The sequence below is a fragment of the Carassius gibelio genome, chromosome A3 (genome assembly GCF_023724105.1).
Source record: "Carassius gibelio isolate Cgi1373 ecotype wild population from Czech Republic chromosome A3, carGib1.2-hapl.c, whole genome shotgun sequence".
Lineage (NCBI taxonomy): Eukaryota > Metazoa > Chordata > Actinopteri > Cypriniformes > Cyprinidae > Carassius > Carassius gibelio.
In genome coordinates, this window is record NC_068373.1 from 32,236,190 (window position 1) to 32,260,104 (window position 23,915).

The window sequence follows — 23,915 nt, forward strand, 5'->3', positions numbered from 1 at the left end:
ACCGTTCAACCGGTTGTATCTACAGGATCTCAGTCCAGGCTATTTCAGACCTGTATTTAAAATGTTTAGCTACTGAAGGCTTAAACATGAAAATCAAGAGAAGGGTTCTCCAGAACAAAGTTCACTTCACTCATTTCACATGCAGTAATTTATGATTGAGATTTAGGAAATATTTGGTCATTTTTGTCTCAGGTCCAGCACATATCTTAGATATTGACTGAATTACCAGCATTTTTGTTTCCCAATGTTACTATGTGACATGAATGTAAACGTGCCAGAATTTACACATTTTCATCCATGCTAACTAGATTTGAGCAAAAATGAGTTGAGATGTTTTGTTGAATCAATCACAATTATGAATTGCTCTTATTTTATTCAGGATCTTCACAAAACTCACGCAGAAAGTGTTCTACAGAGGAGATTGAGGCTGTGGAGAAGACTGCATCAGGTCAGGAAAGGTTCCTGGGAAAGCTCAGTGCATTGAAAGCTCTTCAAGGGAGAAGCTGGGAGGGGGTGATATTTTATGTTAAGAATCATTTTGATTCATTAAAGTGAAAAATGTAAAGCAAATAGCTGGAGGGGCCTTTATCTAGATGTCTTTCCCACTGTTTTTGAAGGCAACAAGTTCATGTTGGTTTCTTAAAGCAACAAATGTAAAAGCAAAGGTGGAAGGGCCTTCATCTCCATGTTTTTTCCTGTTTGTTGAAGGCAACATGTTCAAAATGTGTTTGCTTAAAAAACATTTCAGTACATTAATAGAGCTTTCAAGTTAACACACTGACAAGTTAAATAAGTGTTTAAGAGCATTAAGAAGTCAGTTTAGTGTTGAGTTTTTGGATTCACAAAGACAGTGTTAATGTGAACAATTGCTGAAGCTGAAATTGCACATTTTAATTTTGTTTCATATTGTGCAAGTAGTATTGAATATTGAATAAAAAAGTGATACATTTGATCTATTCCTCTACTCCAGAGTTTTGTGTACTGTTACAAACCTAATATTTATAGAAATATACAGCAGTATGGCAGTCAGGCATGTGGTGTTTTAATTCAGAGTGGATTCCAGTACGCACAGATCAGTATTATTTAGACCATGATATCCATGGTGTCAAAGCTCCATGAATATTTCTCGCTTGTCATACAACATAACTTGTCTTGGTTATTATTTGGACCTTTTCAGATTCTCAAAACTGAAGAAGATTAGATGTGTTAAACAGCAAGTGAGGTAAGGCTCGTTTTCACTGTTTCCATCCCCAGAAATGGTCAATTCAAATACAGCTGAAGGGAATTAGTGAAAGGCAAAAAAAAAGTCAGTAAAAAATATATATACAGACAGAATTTAACCCTTTTAAACAACTTTTTAATGATGTTCCAAACTTAAACTTTGTTGTTAATCTTATAAAGGCTTATAATTCTTATAAAACAAATCATCTATAGATAATTCATAACAGGGACACCCAATGGTGGTTTGTGGTAACACACAATAGTGACGTCCCCAACAGAATAGAAAAACCTGACAAAAATGAAGCTTTTTAAACTTAAAATAAATATATATTTTTTTGGGATCAAAAATTCCTCCTGAATTTTCGTAACACCACACAATATCTCTACATCAGAGATGCTCAAATCTGTGCTGAGATCCAGTGTCCTGTAGAGTTTACTCCTGTAACTCTTATCAAACACACCTGAACATGTTAATCAGTTCAGGATCATCAGAGAATCACAGGAGAGTTTGATCAGGATTAGATCACACTCCAGCACAAGATCTGATGAATCTTGAATATAAATATATATATATATATATATATATATATATATATATATATATATATATATATATATATATATATATATTTTTTTTTTTTTTTTAATTTTTTTTTAAATACAGTATGCTGTCATGAAAAATGTAGTATTCTGTGTGTAGCAGAAGAATCTGTCTTTTCTTATGTGTCTTTAAATCACTCAGTGGTCTGAGACTGATATAAACTAGAGACTTCATCTGCTGATTCACTTCTCTTTTCAGTTCCCATCCTCTAATGAACAGTGACAGTCTGTTTTATACATTTCATACATTTAAAAATCTACACTTAATTTGACACTTGGTGTTTTCTTCTATTCTTTCTTCAGTTTTTTCTCTTTATCATGTCTGTGTAAAACACTGAGTATTATATTTGCTATAATAACTCTTATCTAATGGAAATGTTTCAATTAAGTGATGAATCAGGTCTAATATTATGGTTTAATATGTTGTGTCTATAACGAACAGCATTAATCAGATAAATCATGATTTACAGCACATTCATCTCACTGACTCTTAAAGGAAGGAAATACTTACAGGCAATAATATAGATGAGGTTGAACAGAATCACCATCACAAAAAGGACTATAATCATGACTCCTTCAAATCCAGTGTAATTCAGACTCTTGTCCACGGCAGATTTAAACAGAACTAGAAGAAACAAGATGAAAAACAACAATTACTAAAATAGAAGAACCAAATATAATAATACAGATCACAAGAATTACAAAACCTCTTCTCGCTGAACAGATACAGCATTATTTACCACTCATTCGTTTAACTTTTCCTGGCACTGACCCTGTGACCTTTGTGCTGATTATATGACCCCTGACCCTCACATGACCCCAAAACATGCTGAGAAGTGATGTAGAAGTAGCTTCAGCTTCAGTCTCAGTCACTATAACATCATGTCTGTTTATTAATGTGATTTCTTCATTATTAATAACCGGTGTAGATTATAAGAGTGACTACATGTGTAGATTATGAATCAATTAATGTCATGTTTTTAAGATTTCCTGCAGGATACAGAGAATATTTAAATATAATAATGGTTCAACTGTTAATGTGCATTTTAATGTGTTTATGATAGTAATTGTTGATTTTTTTACCTGAATAAAAAACAGCAGAGAAAACAATATATTCTGATCTAGAACTGTATTTTCGAACCCATGTTTTAATGTTGCCTGTAAAACAGAAAAGATGCAGTTATTACATCACAATATCATTTACAACACCAACACAATGACACACTGACTCAGTTTTAATCTAAATTGATTCAGGTGTTGACTGATTGTTTAGTATCTGGGTATTATAAGTCATGAAGTATATTTCTCTCATAAGCTGGTAATATTGAATCACCTGTGAAGTTATTAATATATGGAGCCGTCCAGAGCAACATGAAAGGCCTCAGAAAATAAAGAGCACAACAAGAGACCGACTCAAACAGAGACCCTGAAACAAAACCAGACATCAATGAACATTTAAACAACTATTAGAATGATTTATTTTAATGCACTGATGATTAATCAGCAGTAAAACACTGACCTTCAGAAACACCCCAGAGGACAAACGCTAGAAACATCAGAACATTTGGACAGAAGACGAGAAACATCTGAAGACGAAAGACTGTGTCTGGAGAGAAAACACAATAACTCACATTCAGTCACATAATAAATTATGACTTTAAATATTAAATATTCTTCCTAATGATAACCCTTTAGTATAGAGACCAGTTCTCACTGTTAACTAGCTGCTTATTAGCATGCATATTACTGGCATATTGTCTGTTTATTAGTTCATTTACATTTACATTTATTCATTTAGCAGACGCTTTTATCCAAAGCGACTTACAGATGAAGACAGCGGAAGCAATCAGCAACAACAAAAAGAGCAATGATATATAAGTGCTATAACACGTCTCAGTTAGGTTAACACAGTACATGTAGCATGGGCTTTTAAATAATATAATAAATAAAAAGAAAACCGATAGAATAAAAAAAATAGAGCAAGCTAGTGTTAGAGGTCTTATATATATATATATATATATATATATATATATATATATATATATATATATATATATATATATATATATATATATATATATATATATATATTATAATTGTATAATAAATGAAAAAAAATAGAATACAAAAAGATTAGAAAGGTAGTTAGATTTTATTTTTTTAAGAATTGAATTAGAATAGTGAGTGTTAAAGTTAGAGGGTCAAATAAAGACTTATAATATACTTATAAAGCACATATTAATGCCTTATTGTATGTGAGCATATTTTAGATCCATTAACTAACTATTAAAAAGCAGTAAATTAGGAGTTTATCGAGGCAAAAGTCATAATAGTTCATGAGAACTGGTCCCCAAACTAAAGAGTGACTGTTCCAGTTTATACCTAGTGTCTTAACAACTGTTCAGGGTCATTCTAGACCCAAATGATGTTTGCTAAAATTAAACAAAATTTAAAAAGTTCCCTTTACCCATGACCTGAGACTTCATGACTTTTGTCAACACTTGCTAGCTCTAAAAAAAAATAAAAAAAAATTGAATGATATCTTGTTGCATGTTAAGAGTAAAGAAAAAAACATCACACTCAGGATATTCAGGGATATTCTCTGAAGACCGAACACTGAAATAAATGTCAAATTGTCACATAAAATCACTAAATAATTTCAGTAAAATTTAAAAATAAATAAATAAACAAACTTTGAGTTATTTTAAATAGTTATAATAATGATGTTTAATATCTTAACATCAATCTAAATAAAAACCTTGTGAAAAGATGTATTTTTGTGAATTTTACATAAAATGTTATTTTATAAAAAAAAATTCAAATACATTTATTGATTTATTTATATAAATTTAAATTAATACAATAAATCCTCCCAAACTGCAAAAATGTAGAGGAAAAATATAAAATTGCATTGTTATGGGTCATGGTTATGACATGTCTTTTTAGCACTCTTTGGGGGCTTCTGGCATTATTTGGTTAAAATCTTGTGTATTATATGTTTTATTAAAGGGCATAATTTTAATTTGGCATGTTAACACCTGGGGGTGAACTAAGGATTAAAATGCTGTTGAAAGAAGGCAGAATTCAGCAGAAATCCCAGTCAATGAACCGGATGCTGAATGGGATGCTAGCAGTGTAGCTAGTAGTTTCTGAGGACATCTGCACAAACACTAGCCAGAATCTAGACCTGATGAGAAGAGACTGAGTTCTAAACATGATTCATGATGTTAACAAGGATGTGAGATGTGAGATGTTCCTGGGCACACGGATCTGGCCAAAGAGTGCATTAGCAATAATGTAAAAAGACATGGTTTAAGGCGTCAATATTTTATTTAAAAACTTTGTAATAATGTCAGGAGATTCACATTCCTATTTATTTTATTACTCTATCTTAGTATTCTGATTAAGCTAATTGTTAGCTTGATTTGGTTTAACTGCTCCCTTGGAGGGGTTAAAACTTCAGCGCACGTGTGAGGCAGCATGACCAGAGACATCCAGCATGACCAGCGATTCTGCCATGATTTATAAGTGATCAACAGTGCAAGTGGCTTGATCAGAGGCCTAGCAATAGGACAGACCCCAGAGAGCTGACCATTTGAACAATAGGAAATGTCATTATTAATATAACATGGAGCAATATATCTGCATCCTTTAGGGGGCCCCCTCTCGCGTCATGCTGGATGTGTTTCAAACTAGCACAACGCTTACTCATGCTTTACTAACTTAAACATGAAGATGACGACTTCTTCTGGCAGCCAGAAGCAGAAAAAAATCATTAAGAGGAGGACAAGAGTGGTAAATGATGGAGATAACATTGACTAAAGGATAATTAAATGACAAACAAATGTTTTCTTTGATAATTCCAGCTTATTTTCATTTAATTATTAAAAATAAATTTCACATTACCGCTAAAATATCTTAAGTCTGACAGAAATAATGAATTGGAAACAATCACTGGACAGACTAGATTTGTTCTTCTCCCCCGCGGTAGTTACTGCATCACTAGAGAGAATCACAGAAGCAGAATACAGGTCAAACTAATGTTCTCAATAATAATAATAATAATAATAATAATAATAATAATAATAATAATAATAATAATAATAATAATAATAATAATAATAGTATAGGTCGAGCAACAACTGATCAACCTTCTAGCTAGTTTGAAATGTTTTCGTTTTTATTTTTAATTGCCCAACCTGACAAACAGCCTGATAAAAACATAAGTGACAAATAAATAAATAAATAATAACCAACGAAGCATTGAAACGTGAGAATGATTCTTCTCATTCTATTATCCTACATTCAGTGTAAATGGCGATTGATAATGGATAGTGATAAGAAACACTCTGAGGTAAAAATTCTAAATGTTTAGTTTATTCCTAACATGATATATTTAAGTGAGTTATCTTGCTGAATATTCTCACAACGCACAAAAAAACACAACAAAAAAAACAATGTAATGGTGAATGGACCGGATGGCTGCTTGCCTGCGCTGGATTACCTCGATCCCCCAATTTTCATCCCCAGTTTGTCGTGTGTTTATGGTGTATTGTCTATGTTCTTTTGTTGCTGAGGTGTTTTTTCCTGTTCTCACACTGTTCTCCCAAAGGAGCACTGTCTGGGTGTTGTTTTCTTCTCCTCACTTTCCTAATGTTATGCTGTATCTCTCCTTCCCTTGTACTACTGCATCTCGTTGCCTTGTGCCCACATGTGCAATGACAATAAAGTTGAACTTAATCTAATCTAATATAGTTAATTAGTTTCACATGAAGAGTCAGTTTTTTTTTTCCTCCAAAAATGACCATTTTTTTTTCACAATAGTTCAACACACTAGAAGTTAATTAAGAGACCCATATTGCCTGTTTTTGCACTATTTCAACAACATAAATCGTTCCACACAAAGCCACAGCCAGTGATCTACAACAGAGATCAGTGAACACAGGAATATTTTGTGTCTCTGAGCAACAAGACAGTGTTTCGTTCCTTAACGAATCAAACATTTAAATGATTCGGTTCAATCTCAGTGATTCACTTATTATGAGTGAGCTGCTGTCACCTACTGGAGCTTTTCATTTCACATTTAAAGCACCTTTTTATCATTTAAATAACTTCAAATATCAGTATTCAACATTTTATGTTTAATATATCAAAACATTATTTATGGATTTGTAAAAAAAAAAAAAAAGGCCTTTGTAAAGGTAAATAAAATATACAGATTTGAGTATGTAAAAGTAACAAAATCTTTTAGAAGGGCGTCATCCTTTGATTTTGCCTGGGTCCCCAGTTCGCGTCTGTTTGATTCATACAGTCGTGTGATAAGAGATCATTAAATGTTCTGTAGTGATGCCGCCTGTAAACAGCTATGATCATGGACACTGTATAATGATGTAGTATACTGGGAAACACCAACAGGCCTGTTCTTCTGCACCATGATTTAACTCACAGTTATTAACACTGTACACACAGCCTATGTTTGGGTAGAAATGTATTTACTGTAAATTATACTGTTATTACATACAGGGGAATATTTACATTTTACGAAAGTTGTTTTTGTAGTTTCTTCATGTTTAGTTTTTTACTATAAATTTAATAATTTATCATTAATTAGCCTATTATTTATTCTAAAAACCATATAACCATGAAGACCATGGTTTTACTTCTTGTGACCACCATCTTACTAATACTAGTCAGTTAATATCTAGAACTAGAACTAAAGTGTAATAATTAATTGTAATTGAAGTAAAATGTTGATTCAATAACAGCCTGATTAAAGATAAATATCAGTGTCTTATATAAATAAGGTGTTTACTATTTACAAATATTAAAGTTCTTAAAGGGAGATTCAGCCCAAAATGATCATCATTTACTCACCAGGGGTCTCGTTTATAAAGCTTTCTTTAGATTTCATCCTAAAGTTTTACGTAAGCACGAAAGCTAGATTTTGTGTACGCCCAAAAGTTTCCAGATTTATAAAACCACAAGTACACCAGAAACTGCGCAAAAATTTCAATTATAATTAAAAATTATAAATCCAAAAAAGAAGAGAGGTCGTTTAGAGGGGGGATGGTAGGGTAATGTATTTGATTAAAGATTATAAGGGTACATGAATTTAAAAAAAAATAATGAAGTGCACAGATACATCATTTATAATAAACACTACTATATTACATATAAAAAGAAGATTTGTCAAATTTGATTTCATGCCGACTTTAACCATAAGTTTGTGGGTTCAAGTCTCGGGCTGGCAATACCACGACTGAGGAGCCCTTGAGCAAGCCACTGAACTGTGAAGTGAAGTGAAGTGAAGTGAAGTGACATTCAGCCAAGTATGGTGACCCATACTCAGAATTTGTGCTCTGCATTTAACCCATCCGAAATGCACACACACAGAGCAGTGAACACACACACACACTGTGAGCACACACCCGGAGCAGTGGGCAGCCATTTATGCTGCGGCGCCCGGGGAGCAGTTGGGGTTCGATGCCTTGCTCAAGGGCACCTAAGTCATGGTATTGAAGGTGGAGAGAGAACTGTTCATGCACTACCCCCACCCACAATTCCGTCCGGCCCGAGACTAGAACCCACAACCCTTCGATTGGGAGTCCAACCCTCTAACCATTAGGCCACGACTTCCCCACTGTGTGTGTGTGTGTGTGTGTGTGTGTGTGTGTGTGTGTGTGTGTGTGTGTGTGTGTGTGTGTGTGTGTGTGTGTGTGTGTGTGTGTGTGTGTGTGTGTGTGTGTGTGTGTGTGTGTGTGTGTGTGTGTGTGTGTGTGTGTGTGTGTGTGTGTGTGTGTGTGTGTGTGTGTGTGTGTGTGTGTGTGTGTGTGTGTGTGTGTGTGTGTGTGTGTGTGTGTGTGTGTGTGTGTGTGTGTGTGTGTGTGTGTGTGTGTGTGTGTGTTCCCAGACAAAGACTTCTTCTTTTTAATGTTTAAGAGCGGTACTTGCATATCTATATTTCCTTTTGTTAACATGGTTTTGACTAATTTATCTGCCATTTCGTTTCCCCTTATCCCTACATGTCCTGGAACCCACACAAATTGTATTTGCCTTCCTTGATTAAATATTCTTGTAGCTGACTGTAGGACTTCATACGGTATGTCTTGCCAACTTTTTGAATAAAATGACCTTATACTTGCTAACACTGACTGTCACGGTTTTACGCTGCCTGAAGGAATACGGAGTCGTGGATAAACGAACTAAGGCTTTTATTACATCCAACACAGGAGATATCCAACATGGAGCACAGAGGTAGGCACACGTAGTAGCAAATGAGTTAGTCACAAGTGAGAAGACCCGACAAAACAGAACTGAAAGAACAAGGCTTAAGTACAAAGGATAATGGGGAAACACAGGTGGATGGAATAACTAAATTAACAGGGACATGGAACACATGAGGAAGAGAATGGACACACCTGGGAACTAATCAAACACGGAAAGACAGAAACTGGGTCACGGGCAAAAACACATTAAATGAGTCCAGGTGTGTGACAGTACTCCCCCCTCCCGGTAGGTGCGTCCTCGCACCGTAGAAACAACAGAGGGAGGCGTGGGTGGGAACTTGGGAGGAGGTTCCGGTGGAGGACGGACTTCCAGGAGGGGGCCAGCAGACAGGGACCACAGAAGGAGGAGCCAGGGAGGAGACGGAGGAAGGAGCCAGGGAGGAGACAGGAGCAGGAAGAGCCAGATGGTCCACCAGAGACCAGCCAGGACGGAGATCCAAGGTGGAGTCGACGGCGGGAGGAGCCATGGTGAAGGAAGGGTCGACGACACCAGGGAGCCGACAGGCGGAGACTGCACCGGTGGGTGAGGAGCCCAAGATGGAGCAGCACAGCCGCAGAGCCAGGGTGACGACGAGGTTCCGGAGGGCCTAGGTGGAGCAGAAGGCTCAGGCGACCAAGGCGGAGGCGGGGTCCTGGCAGACCGCTGTGGAGCCGGAGCAACCGAGGATGGAGGTGGAACCGGAGGGAAGGAGGAGCCTGACAGAGCCGGAGGGATGGAGTGACGAGGTGGAACCAGAGGAGAGGAGTCCCGAGGTGGCGGATGGTCGACGACTGACCAAGGTGGAGCCGGAGGGACGAGGGAGCCCGGTGGAGCAGGTGGGATGACAGGCCACGGTGGAGACGAGGGAGCTAAGAGCCAAGGCGGAGCCGCTGGGTCGAAGGACCGAGGAGGAGTCCAGGGCTCGGAGGCTGGAGGCGGAGACAGGGCCTTAACACGCCAAGGCGGAGCTGGAGACTGGCAGTCCAGCGGCGAACCACCGCGCCCCGATGGCGCGGACTGAGGGTGAGCTGCGGGACTGACTGGCACCAGCAGGGATGACGAGGAACTGGCTGGTCTAGGAGGAGGAGAGAGGAGAAGGATGGGGGGAACGACAGGAGGATCAGGGCTGGATGGAACCAGCGGAAGTGGAGCAGAAGGACCAGCAGGTTTGGGAGGAGGTGGGAGAGGGAGGCTGGGAGGGAATACAGGAGACACAGAAGAGTCAGGGCTGGGCGGAACCAGCGGAGACACAGAAAATTCAGAGCTGGGCGGAACCAGCGGAGACACAGAAGATTCAGAGCTGGGCGGAACCAGCGGAGACACAGAAAATTCAGGGCTGGGCGGAACCAGCGGAGACACAGAAGATTCAGAGCTGGGCGGAACCAGCGGAGACACAGAAGATTCAGAGCTGGGCGGAACCAGCGGAGACACAGAAGATTCAGAGCTGGGCGGAACCAGCGGAGACACAGAAGATTCAGAGCTGGGCGGAACCAGCGGAGACACAGAAGATTCAGAGCTGGGCGGAACCAGCGGAGACACAGAAGATTCAGAGCTGGGCGGAACCAGCGGAGACACAGAAGATTCAGAGCTGGGCGGAACCAGCGGAGACACAGAAAACTCAGGGCTGGGCGGAACCAGCGGAAATGGAGCAGAGGAAATGACTGGAGGAGGTAGGAGTGGGAGACTGAGAGGGTATACAGGGGAATCAGGGCTGGACGGAACCAGCGGGGAAACAGGAAAATTAGGGATTACCTCCATAGACCAGTCCATCAGATCCAGAGCTTGCTCCATATGACCTTCAGAGACTGTATACAGCTCACCCTCAGTCGCAGGAGTGTGGGCAGGGCTTTCCTCCACGCCCTCGATCTCCACGAGGACTCCCACGATGCACGGTGTGGCCGGCTCACACACCTGGTCAGTCGCGCTCTCGAGATCCGGCTCCCTGTCAGTGGATGGCTCGGACTCTGCGGCTGCGGTGGGCTCTGGCTCCGTGCAGCGTGATGGTGGCTGGCTGGTCTCTGGGTCGGGAGTGGGGCTGGCGAGGTCCTCTATGGGGCAGACGGTGAGAGGTGACCCATTTCTCGCCAGAGTCCACTCCACAAATGCGGCGAAATCCTCTCGAGGACCATCTTCGGACGACAACGCTCTGCATTTGGAGTTCAGGCTGGTGTTGTAGAAGGTGCAGAGCGCGCCGTCCGGGTAGCTGGTGGCATTAGCTAATAGGAAAAACTGTCTGGTATGGTCCTCGAGAGAACGTCCTTCCTGCTTCAGCAGGAGGATGAGGAATTCGGGACGATAGAGGGGATCCATAGACACTAAGAAAAGAAAAGACTGTGAAAAAACAAAAGCAAAACGGAGGGAAGAACACGCAGTTTTCTATTTTCTTCTTTTGGTCGGGTCTTCTGTCACGGTCTTACGCTGCCTGAAGGAATACGGAGTCGTGGATAAACGAACTAAGGCTTTTATTACATCCAACACAGGAGATATCCAACATGGAGCACAGAGGTAGGCACACGTAGTAGCAAATGAGTTAGTCACAAGTGAGAAGACCCGACAAAACAGAACTGAAAGAACAAGGCTTAAGTACAAAGGATAATGGGGAAACACAGGTGGATGGAATAACTAAATTAACAGGGACATGGAACACATGAGGAAGAGAATGGACACACCTGGGAACTAATCAAACACGGAAAGACAGAAACTGGGTCACGGGCAAAAACACATTAAATGAGTCCAGGTGTGTGACACTGACGATGAATCTGAACAAACTAATACTTTATGCTGCCTTGTCTTTTCCACCCACCGTACGGTGATTAATATTGCCAGCATTTCCACTGTATAAACCCCTAACATATTAGAGGTTCTTCTATTAATTCCAATTCCTTTACCTGGTACCACCACACTCAATCCTGTTACTTCTGTCTCTGGTTCATTAGCGCCATCTGTATAACCTTGTGTGCAATCAATATACTTTTCTGCTATCCGATTGTTGAACACCATTTTTAGATTTATACTTCCCTTTGCCCTCCTTTTTTCCTCTGACACAAACCAATCTACCTCAGGCCAAACTAACTTCCAGGGAGCCATCTCTGGATAAACAACTGTGCAACTTACCCTCAGACAAAGACTAACAAAAGAGTGAGTTTAAATAAGGCATGCAGCTGATGACAAAAAGGTGATGGGAATTAACTAAAGAGAACTAATGAATCAATTAACTAAACTAGGACAGAAACAGAACCAGATATGGGCACGGATGAACTAAACAGACCTGGGGTCTCATTTATAAACGTTGCGTATGCACGAAATGAATGAATAATGCATTTATATAGCACTGTATTATGTATTGTTTACATCCAAAGCACTTTTACAATCATGTGGGGGGGTCTCTCCTCAACCACCACCAGTGTGCAGCATCCATAGTTTTCTCAGGAGGTCTCCCATCCAGGTACTGACCAGCTCAGTCCTGCTTAGCTTCAGTGGGAAACCGGTTTTGGGCTGCAGGGTGATATGGCTGTGGCATAATGGGCATAATATATGCATACGCAATTTTCCACACACATATCATGATTTATAAAAAAATGAACTTGGCGTAAATAAGGACACACCATATGGACATTATAAACTCTTTTTCATGGTGTGGAAAAGTAATAAAGTAAACAATGATTTTAAACTCTGTTTTCATGTTGATATACACATTCACATTAAATATTCCACTCGCATTAAGAGATTAACAATGAAATTACATAATTTTACAAACAACAATTACATAATTTCATTTATAATAAAATTTGTCCTGTGACATGTTATTTGTATTAAAGCGAGGAGTGCTATAGGTGCAAAATAATGAATTTTTAGACTAAACTACAGATCACATGTTATGAGAAATATTTTAGCGAGATGATGGATGATGCGCACTTATTGTGATATTAAGGCGGACACTGCTGGATTACTGTACAACCACAGCTGCACGAAGGTGCTAATGTCGTGTAAAGTCATCTCTACTACATTATGAATAATTCTACTATATTTGAAGGACATAACAAGGAGAAAACAGAAATTTAGAAAATTTACTACAATAAATATGGGCTTATCTGTTTCCACTAAAATAGCTAAATTATGTTTATCTTATCAGCAAAACTGCATACATTTAACTTGATTTGAATTGTTTAAAATAATTGAAATTCTATTTGGCCAGTGTAAAAGAATTAGATCATCTAAAATATATCTGAGAACTACGTGAAACCATTTAGTTTTTATGAATATTTTCATGTATTTATTCTAAAACACAGCAGGGATACTATTTCCTTAATGTCTCTGTGTTAAACATGGTGTCATGTGCGTGGGAATTCACATGGAAATGATATGCAGATGAGGTTATGCATAGTAAAACTATGGGTCTCATTTCTAAAACTCTCTGTAGATTTCATCCTAAAAATGTACGTATACATAAAAGCTAGATTTTGCATACACACAAAAGTTTCCAGATTTATAAAACCACAGTACACCAGAAACTGCGCAAAAATCCCTTTATAAATCCCAGTCAGAGGAAGATGATGCGTAAGTGCATCTCCACCCGGACTCCTCCCGAAATCACCATATATGGAGCTTACAACGCCTAGTTTTTCTATGCATAACCTCATCTGCATATCATTTACATGCATATTCACATCCACGTGACACCATATTTAACACTGTTTAAGGTTCAAGACAATAAGGAAATATGAGATACGGACTATAAAAGCTATTTGTGCCATACACATTTTTTTTTTTTTTTTAATTGCTAAAAATCATCCAGTATATCCTTGTTATATTTTAACACAAATATATACAAATAAAAATCCATTTAAAAACTGTTTAAAATAGTTCTCAGATAATTATTTTAGAATAGAGTTGGTCTCATTCCTTTCCACAGGCCGAATAGTATTTCAATTGTTTTAAACAGTTCAAATCAAATTTAATTTACACAGTTTTGCTGATAAGGTGAAAATCTTTTATTTTTAGCCTATATTTATTGCAGTGTAAATACATGTAGAAATGTTTGACTCAACTGACAAAGTAGCCTATTTTAAAAAGAAAATATGCAAATTGTTTTCTTCAAGTTTTATCCTTCAGATACAGTGTTATTTTTCATAATGTTGCGGATATGCCTTCACATGACAACAACACCTCTGTGCAGCTGTGCTTGTACAGTAAGAAATTATCACTGGACCTATTCAAACCAAACAATATAGACTGCTCCACCAAATCCAGCAGTCTTCCATAATATCGAAGTGCGCAACATTGATCATTGTTCTCACTAAAATATTTTCTCATAACATGAGATCTGCAGTTTAGTTTGAAGATTAATTATTGTGAATCTATAGCACTCCTCGCTGTCATTAAAACATCATGCCACAGGAAAAGGGATCAAGCGCATCCACTAAATATGTCTAAATTCATATAATTTGTTTAACTTCTGCATAATTACTTAGTTTTTTCATTGCTTATCTCCGTTAATGAGAGTGGAATATTTAATGTAAATGTGTTTATCAAAATGAAAACAGATTTTAAAGTCATTGCTTACTTCATTACTTTTCTCACTCCAGGAAAAATAGGGCGTACACATTCTCAAACAGTGCTTCTTAACCCTAGCCCTAAGAGCCCCCTAGTACTGAACATTTTGTGTATTTCCTTGATTTGACAAACCTATTTAAGAGGGCTTTCACACTGGCAGTTTAGTGCGGAACGGGGCAAGGTTCGCATGAAAAATCGTTAATGTGAACGCTGTCATTGGACCCTGATGCACACTGTGGTACCAAACCAGAGACTACCTGGAGAAGATTTTGACATTTAGGGGTGTGTGGAATCAACCTCGGCTCTCTCATGTGTTGAGGAAACAATGATATCGACAGTGTTACACATGCGCGGGATACTTTGTAACAGTCTTGACCTGTCACATTAGTTTCCTTTTTGGGTATGTAAGGCTTCTACCTGACACTAGGGGGAGCTAGTGTGCTTATTGCTCTAGGATATCAGTAAGGCAAGGATAGAAGGAGTGAGAAGGGTTTGAGGCCTAACAGCATGGCACACCACTCCAGTCCAGACTGGGAATCTATGGGATTTTCTGCTCAATCAATGTAAGATTTGGTGTTTTGTCTGTTCTGTTCATGGTTATTTTTGACCTGTGTGGATTCACATATGGTATGATGTTGGTTTATGTTTGCTTGGTTGTAGAAGGACTCTTAAGTCCTTCCGGGTTAACATCCAGGAAGATTGTACTTCAAAAGGACTGTTTAACCACGGGATACCTTACTTCTATTCTCCCCGGTATCATCTGGATCAATGTACAAGGACAAAATTGAGGCCGCCATTTCGTTTCCAGTCTCATGTGCACTTGAGTACGGCAGAAAAACTTTGTGGTATCTGCCTATACAGATAAGAACTCTTGCACTGCTTTTGTAAATAATGTTGTTGATGTGTGACTTTTTCCTTGTATTTTGAAATGCTATGCCTCTGGTTATTATATGTGAGATTTCCTATCATGTATTGATGACAATATGTATTCTTTACCACTTTCTTTTGGAATAATACTCACTTTTGCATCTATTTCTTGTCTTTTTGAGTATTTGAACTAACACAGACCATAGCCGGTGGTTCCCTCCCTAATATAAATCTTGTGGCAGTTGGTCTGGGTATGAATACTAGACGAATTGTTACAACTTTACTCCTGAACATGTGCGCACCCGAGTCCGTGTTGCTTACACACTCACTCGAACCACGCCACAATTCAGGAGCAACCGAACTCAGATCACCTTCTCCAGGTAGTCGCGGGTTTGGTACCACAGTGCGCACCAGGGTCCAATGACAATGTTCACATTAACGATTTTTCATGCAAACTATCATGTTCCCCGTTCCGCACTAAACTGGCAGTATGAAAGCCCCCTTAGTTTCCTGGAGTTTCTTTTAATGAGCTAATGAGTTGAAAAGGACCAGGGTTGAGAAACACTGTTACAGGAAAGGCAAGAGTTCAAGAATCAGCCATGGGAATTGGTTTATTAGAACATAACGTCAAAAATATAGTAACATATGGAAATAATGACAGATGGCAGTAATGCAACACTATGGATGCCAACTGCCGTAAAACTCCAACGAAGAAGAAGAGCAACTCTGGTCTAGAATGTCCGTAAGATGTGTACATATTTATGCCAAGTTTATTTTTATAAATCCGGATATGTGCAGGGAAAATTGCGAACATAATTTCTATGCCTATTTTCTGCATAAACAACGTTTATCAATGAGACCCCAGAAGACTAAACAGAGTTAAAAACAATGAAAATATTTATAACTGGTTCACATAATAGTTGTCATTGGATCATACTCTTACAGTTGAAACCAACTGAATTACAGCTGATGAGAATATTTTCCTGTTAAACACATACCGTTAGTATTCGATCTGCAGTAGATCAGGCAGAAGAGCAGAAGTGCAGATCCAGACGCAGAGATACAGAGAATCAGCATCATTATGTGTAAAGCAGAGAAACCTGAAAAACAACAGACAGTTACTGAACACATACTTTTTTCAGCCTGTTTCTCATAAGAGAACCTGGAGTATTGTTTTGGTCCTCACACTGCATATAGCGTGACAAATTAAATATAACTGAATTAATAATAGTTATAATATTATTGCACTTTGATTTTATTTTTTTATAAAATAAAAGTAAATAAACTAAATAATAGTGTGTGATAACATTATTAAAAATAAACGGCAGTCCTAGTTTTAAAAGTAAACTTAAAAATAAGATGCTAATATTTACTGCTACTTTCTTTGTTTGTCTCTTTAAGAATTGCTTTATGTATTCCCTAATTTTAAGTCGTTTTAGATAAAAAAAAAAAACGTCTAAGAACAAAATTAATAAAAGTGTTTTTTCATATTCAAACTTAAAATCAGCAGGCTCTTATTTTGGCGGTTTGCCGGCAAGTAAGTATACGCACTTCCGGATTTAGCACCATCAGTGGATGAATGTCTCAGTTTTGTATTGTGCTTTGAAAATGCAATGAGATAGACTAGATTTATGCTTTCAAGTTGAAAATAAAACTTTTATAGTACAGTTTGTGATCTAAAATGGTAATTGTGTATTAACAGCTGTCAACCATGTCGGTACGCAAATGCGATGTCAGAACATATTTATATTACGCATTTTTTATTTTGGTCACGCTTGCGGACCACTTATGTGCACCCCTGTGTATAGTACTGTTCCCAGTATATATCCTTCAAATAAACATTTCTACTGATGTTGTGGTGTTTTGTCAAATGTTCATCTATGTAATAAACCTGAAGAATAACCTTGTTGTTTCTTCACATTTCACTTCAGGTAATAACGTCACTGCTTTTCTCTACTTTTTAACTGAATGTCTAATCAATAATCAAACTCTAGATATCCGGGATCAATAATTATTGTTAAAGATTTCTCTCCATTTTTCATGCAGTTATGGAAATAAATGAAAGGAAAAGAATGATTCAAATAAAGGCTTTAAATTAATTTACTAGAGATTGTAAGATACTTGTCAAGATGCTTTGGAACAACATGTGCTTTACTAATAAACTAAAACAGAAAGTTATAATTATAACTGCAGGGTCATTTCATGTGAACTCAACCAGAGGTTCCCAGGAACACAGCTGGGAAGCTTCTAGTATAATTTACACCAGGGTTTAATCCAGGATGGAGGAAATCTCTGCAGAGGAGCAGAGCTTGACACGTGTGGTTTATAATGACCCAGGGTTAACCAGGTCAAGTGAGAACGCCCTTAAATCTTTCAAAGTTTGAGGTACTATCAGTGAATCTGGTAAATGTGCCCTTTACCAATGGATACTTGATCAATCACTTTGCTTCACATTTTATAACAAGAACATTTCCAAATTTCCCTAAAACTGATTTAAACATTATGAATAAGATTAAGTGAATGTTCCTCAACTTGACCATTCTGTGTATTTTTGCCTCTTGGACAGGTGTGTCCTATGCAGATGTTTTGATAGAGAGGAACAAGCTACATTTCTAGATTCAACATCATATGCTCTTCAACTGTTTCTCTCTAAAGGAGCAGATCTGGCCTAATGATTATAGAGTCAGACTAATAACCCGAAGGCCATAGGTTCAATTCTCAGTAACAGCAGCAGATGTAGGTAGAGGAGTGAAAGAACAGCACTCTTCCATAACACTTAAAAATGAAGATACCTAAAGAAGAGTTTAAAAAGGAAAGGACGTGACGTGTGGCCAGGTGTGGTGTCCCATACTCTGAATTTGTGCTCTGCATTAAAACCTATCCAAGTGCACACACAGCAGTGAGTAGTGTTACGTCCCAGGACATATGAATTTGTGTTTTATTATCACGGTGTGTCTCTTTCATGATATGATGCCAGTGGACCCAACGGCCTTCTGGGAGTTGTAGTTTTTGTTGTATGTTTTGGCCTATTTTCTGTGCTCCTCCCTGTCCTAATCTAGGTGATTGGACCTTCCAGCTGCTCCTCGTCAATGTCAAAAGGAACCAGTATTTAAGAAGATTAAGAGAGTAAGCCAGATGTTCGGAGGTCAGACCTAATAGGGTGACACGCACTAATCCTGGTCTGTGTTAGTAAACCAGAATGGAGGAGGAGTGGTGTGAGTAATGGTGGCGAACGCGGCAAAGTCAATAATGACAAAATGATGGAACAATAGGTGAAGTTAAAGATATGAGAACAGAGGTAAGGAATGAGGAGGCTACCTCAGAGCTGGTAGGTAGGAGTACAGAGGATATAATGATGGTCAGTAGAGTGAATGTTTTGCTATTCATAGCTGAGGTAGTAAATTGTACAGCTCAAACTGAAAAAAAATATGATTCAGATTATAGTCAGGGCAGCAGAGAGGTTCTTAGGAGTAAAGGATATATCATGGGTTAAGATAAGGGATGGACTGGTAAATGAATCCCAGTCAAGTCTGGAAGCATGGTATGGATAGTAAAGATGATTTTAATTTTAGAATGGAATGTAAAGTCTTATGGCCAATGGATTAGAATTTAAAAGCGTTATTAATGAGTTGGAAATTAAACCTGATTTGATATGTATACAAGAGTTGTGGCTTAATGGTGTCTGATATATAGCAGGGAGTACTGAGTGGGAAATAATGGGTCAGGATACTATAGGGAGTGATCGTTACCCCATCATGATTACAGTAAGAGTACAAGGAAGGAGAAATGTTATTAGTAAGGGACGTAAAAGTAATTGGAAGTATGACAAAGCAAGCTGGGAAGAATTTATGAAGTTGAGTGAAGAAGGGATGCAAAATATTGTAATATAATCAGACAGATCAGTGGAGAGTATTTGTGAAGGAATACAAGCAATACAAGTTGCATCAGATAAGTATATACCAAAAATTAAGAGAGGAAGAAAGAATAAGATTGTTCCATGGTGGAACGTAGAATGTGCAAGTGCAGTACGAAAGAAAAGGAAAGCATTTAAGAAAGTAAAGCAAACTCATAATATTCAAGATTTAATAAAGTATAAAATATTACAAGCAGATGTAAGAAGGGCAGTAAGGAAAGCCAAGGTAATGTACTGGAAATTATTTTGTAATGGAATAGTGAAGAACACCCCAGTAGAGGAGGTGTGGGGTATGATTAAGAAAATGAGAGGGATTCAAAAAAGTAAAGAATACCCTGTATTAAGTATGGAAGGAGAAATTGCGGTGGAGGATGGAGAGAAAGTGGAAATGTTTTTAAAGACATTTGTTAAAATAAATGGCACAGAAAATTTGACAGAACAGAGTAAAGAAATAAGGAATGATGTGTTAAAGGAGTATCCTGATTTATTGAGGATAAAAGAGACTGAACATATGTCACTAGATCTAACATTCTCCATAAATGAACTTAGAAATGCAATTAGAAGAATGAAACAATCTGCCCTGGGAATGGATGGAGTTAGTTATACTATGATGAAGCATCTCAATGATAGCTCTATGAAGGTGATTCTATCTTTTTTACAACAGAATATGGATGGAAGGTATACTTCCTCAAGGTTGGAACGAAGCATTAATTATATCTATTAAAAAGCCTGGGAAAGATCCAAGTAATCCTAGGAGTTATCGTCCAATAGCTTTAACTTCTCATCTTTGTAATGTAATGGAGAGAATGCTTACAGATAGATTTACATATCATTTGGAAAAAAGAAGCTGGTTTTCTCCTTATCAAAGCGGATTTAGGTGTGGAAGGTGGACTTTGGATTTAATAGTATCTTTAGAAGATGAAGAAAGGCATTTGCAAACAAGGAAAGTGTCATTGATGTTTTTTTTTTTGATATAGAGAAGGCATACGATATGTTGTGGAAAGAGGGATTATTATAAAGTTTAATATAAAAGGAAGAACCTACAATTGAAGAAAAAGGGTTAAAGTAGGGGAAAATATATCCTCCAGTGGAGCAATTGAAAATGGAACTCCCCAGGGCCGTGTAATAAGTCCATTGTTATTTATAATCATGATTAATGTTTTCTCAAAAATACATTCAAATTTGGGGAAATCATTGTTTTCTGATGACGGGGCTCTTTGGTATAAAGGAAAGAATATAGATTATAGTATAAGGAAAATGCAGAGTGCATTAAATGAAGTGGAAAAGTGGTCAAAGGAAAATGGGTTTAAGTTTTCAGTGGAATAGACAAAAGTAAAGTAGATATTAAGCTAAAGTTACATAAAGAAGAACTAGAAAGTGTAAATATAGTAAGATTTATTGGAGTATGGTTTTACAATAGATTAACATGGAAAGAACATAGAAAAGATGGTAGGAAGATGTAAACGAGTAGTGACTGTGATGAGGTGTATATCAGGCCAAGAATGGGGAGCAGATAGAGTGGCTCTAAAATCTATATACATAGCCGTGATAAGATCTATATTGGATTATGTTTGTTTAGTATATTGCTCTGCAGATAAAACAAATTTCATTGAATTAGAAATAATTCAGTACCAAGCCTTAAGAATATGTTGTGGGGCATGTCTAACTTCTCCAGTATCAGCGGTACAAGTAGAGATGGGAGAAATGCCGCTACAGATAAGAAGACAACAGTTAATGTTGTCCTTATAGGCAAACTTAAGAGGTCAGAGTGAAAATCATCCTACAAAAAAGGACTGAGACTAAGCTGGGACCATGAGAAGAAGGAGTGTAATAGCTTTGGATGGAGAGTGGGGAAGATGATAAAAGCGATGAGTCTGGAAGAGGTTGGGAATGCTATAAGAATTTCCTTATCACCAGTACTAATGTGGGTTATGCCCCAACCAGAAGTTGATCTTAGCCTATTAGAAAGAAGTCAAAAGGAAGGGCCCGATGAAAGAGAGATATGTAGTGTAAGTGAATATATGGGGTCAAGGTATGGAGAGTTTATGCATATATTCACTGATGCTTCAAAAGACTCAGAAACTGGGTGTGTGGGATCAGCATTTGTAGTACCCAAGATAAAAGTGGGAAAGAAAAATAGTATACCAGATTGTTTGTCAGTATATACAGGAGAAATGTTTGCGATAATTATGGCACTGAGGTGGATTAGTGAAGTTAAAATATCCAAGGCAATAGTATGTTCAGATTCTAGTGCAGTTCTAATAAGTTTAAATGAGCTGAAGTCAGACACAAGACAAGATATGATAATAGAAATTATGCAAGAACTATATCCATTAGAGCAAAACTGTATAATCGTACATTTTTTGTGGGTTCCAGCTCACATCGGGTTGAGGGGAAACGAAGAAGCAGATAAGCTTGCAAAAAGAATGCGTAGAACATGAGAATGTTGATATTCAGATTCCATTCAGTGGGTCTGAAATTAAATTTATTATTAAAAAGAACATTTGGTATGAATGGCAGAAGCATTGGGACACAGATTTCAAGGGCAGACATTTGTATCAAATACAGCCAATAGTGGGGAAAGGAAGAGAATCAGGCAGGAGCAGAGCGGAGGAGAACATTATCACAAGGTTATGACTGGGGCATACAAGATTAAATAGTACAATGCATCTAATAAAGAAACACCCAACAGGGCTATGTGAGGTATGTGGCGTTAGGGAAACTGTTGAACATGCTGTACTGTAGGGAATATAAAGTTGAAAAATGAATTGAAGAATGAAATAGAGAAAACGGGAGAGCAGTTTTAAATTAAATATTTATTAAATTCAGATAGACATATTAATAGCTACATTACTGTTACAGGTCTTGACAAGCACCAATCTGAATAAGCGAGTATACAAATTTTTATTTTTTTTATGTTAAGACGGCTGAGGGTGGATGGAGGAGCTGGAGATGCAGCGTTGGATGAAGCTCGATGAAGAATCACAATGAATATACCGGGTTTAGTGATTTATAGAGATAATAGGTTAATCGAGTTAGTGTCAATGGTCCATTAGAGGGAGAGCTGGCGGTAATGCACTAATAGTTTGCGATCCGCCGTAAAAGAAGAAGAAGCCAGATGTTCCTTTTCCCAAGAGCATGAGTGTGATGCCAGTACTAGGGTGCTGCTCTTGTTGGTGTGTTTTAAGCGTAACATGGGTGTTATGGCTGTAATGTGCAGTCTTATATATAAAGCCTAAATTTAAAACTAAACTTCAGTGTGATTTCACTGTAGTGTACAGTTTTGAGTCAGTTGCTTTTTTTTTTTTAACAAGTGCTGGAGTAGTAGGGAGTTGGGTGCCATTTTCTTTTGTCCTTGTTTTTGCTAGTTAGTAAAGTGGGTAAGGGGCCGTTCACATATCGCGCCTAAAAACACGAGGAAAATGCTAGGCGCGATATACTTCTTTCCAAAGCTCTCGGGCAGAAGCGCCCCTGAGGCGTCTGCCTTTGCTAAGCAACCATGATGCGCTCTCTCCATGAAGAGGCGGAAATTTCAGCAAAGGATAAATGGATTTGCAGCTCTAAAAAAATCGCTCTCAGTAGCTCTGCTACTAAATTTATTTCAAAATGACAATCCATATACAGCTATGATCAGCTGTTCCTTCATCTTGGCTGAGCTTTCAATGTTGTTACGGGAAAGGATGAAGCTGATTGGTTAGTTCTTGTCACATGACCCGCGGTGCGCTTGCGGCATTCTGAAAAGTTAAGATGTTTTTAACTCGATGCGGTGCGGACGCGCCTGGAAAAAACGGGCACGCCGCGACCGCGTCGCTTCCATTATGAGCGCGCATGCCGCGCGCCTACATTGGAAATAACGAAGTTGCGCACGCAAAAGATGCGAAATGTGAACGACCCCTAAGAATTATGTTGTTTATTTGTATTTTTATCCTTCGAGGTTAGCTAGATTTCATTCTTACAGGTAGTATTTTTGGCTTTACCCACTAATGAAGAGATGCTGCTTTTATGTTGAAATTGTTTGCTTAGATCTTTTTTCACTGCATGTCTTTTTTTCTTCATTGTAAGTAAATTGACTGGCATCTTACATGGTTAGGGCCATATGAAATCAGTTTTATTTTTTCCTAAATGTTTTTTTTTTTTTCAGTTTAAATTTTTCTGGATTGATAAACTTTCTAGATTCCATCCACGATGCTGCCATCTTTCTGCCAAATTTAGTTGATTAGACACAGCATGACTCTGCAGCCATTAAACATTGCACTTTACAAAATATGACAAGTCCGTTACTTACCTAGTTGCTCCAGTAGTACAGTTGCATTGGCTGAAAGTCCTCCAGCAAACACCTTACACATGTAAACTCCTTTATCTTCAGTTCTGAAGTTCTTCAGTCTGAGAGAGAAGTTTCCTTTGGGGATTTCAGCAGGGAAGAACTCAACTCTGTCTCTATATCGCTCATTTGATGAATGTGCCTCATTGTCTTGGTAGAGTAGAACCTGAATAT

The 23,915-nt window shown here is 37.9% G+C and overlaps 1 protein-coding gene and 1 long non-coding RNA gene across 2 annotated transcripts in view; one reads left to right on the forward strand and one right to left on the reverse strand.

Moving 5' to 3' along the window:
• The window catches only part of LOC127956210 (uncharacterized), a 68,667-nt gene that overhangs the window by 25,950 nt on the left and 18,802 nt on the right, over nucleotides 1-23,915 (reverse strand). Inside the window, exons 3-8 of the mRNA XM_052554002.1 lie at nucleotides 23,706-23,915; nucleotides 16,506-16,607; nucleotides 3,341-3,427; nucleotides 3,155-3,247; nucleotides 2,905-2,979; nucleotides 2,333-2,446 (exon numbers count right to left, since the gene is read on the reverse strand). The exon at nucleotides 23,706-23,915 is cut by the window's right edge and continues 135 nt beyond it. Coding sequence (XP_052409962.1) covers nucleotides 2,333-2,446; nucleotides 2,905-2,979; nucleotides 3,155-3,247; nucleotides 3,341-3,427; nucleotides 16,506-16,607; nucleotides 23,706-23,915 — 681 coding nt within the window. The remainder of the gene's footprint in view (nucleotides 1-2,332; nucleotides 2,447-2,904; nucleotides 2,980-3,154; nucleotides 3,248-3,340; nucleotides 3,428-16,505; nucleotides 16,608-23,705) is intronic.
• LOC127956566 (uncharacterized) lies at nucleotides 15,088-15,672 on the forward strand. The gene is made up of 2 exons (XR_008153596.1): nucleotides 15,088-15,203; nucleotides 15,301-15,672. It is a non-coding gene; the product is annotated as an uncharacterized LOC127956566 (long non-coding RNA).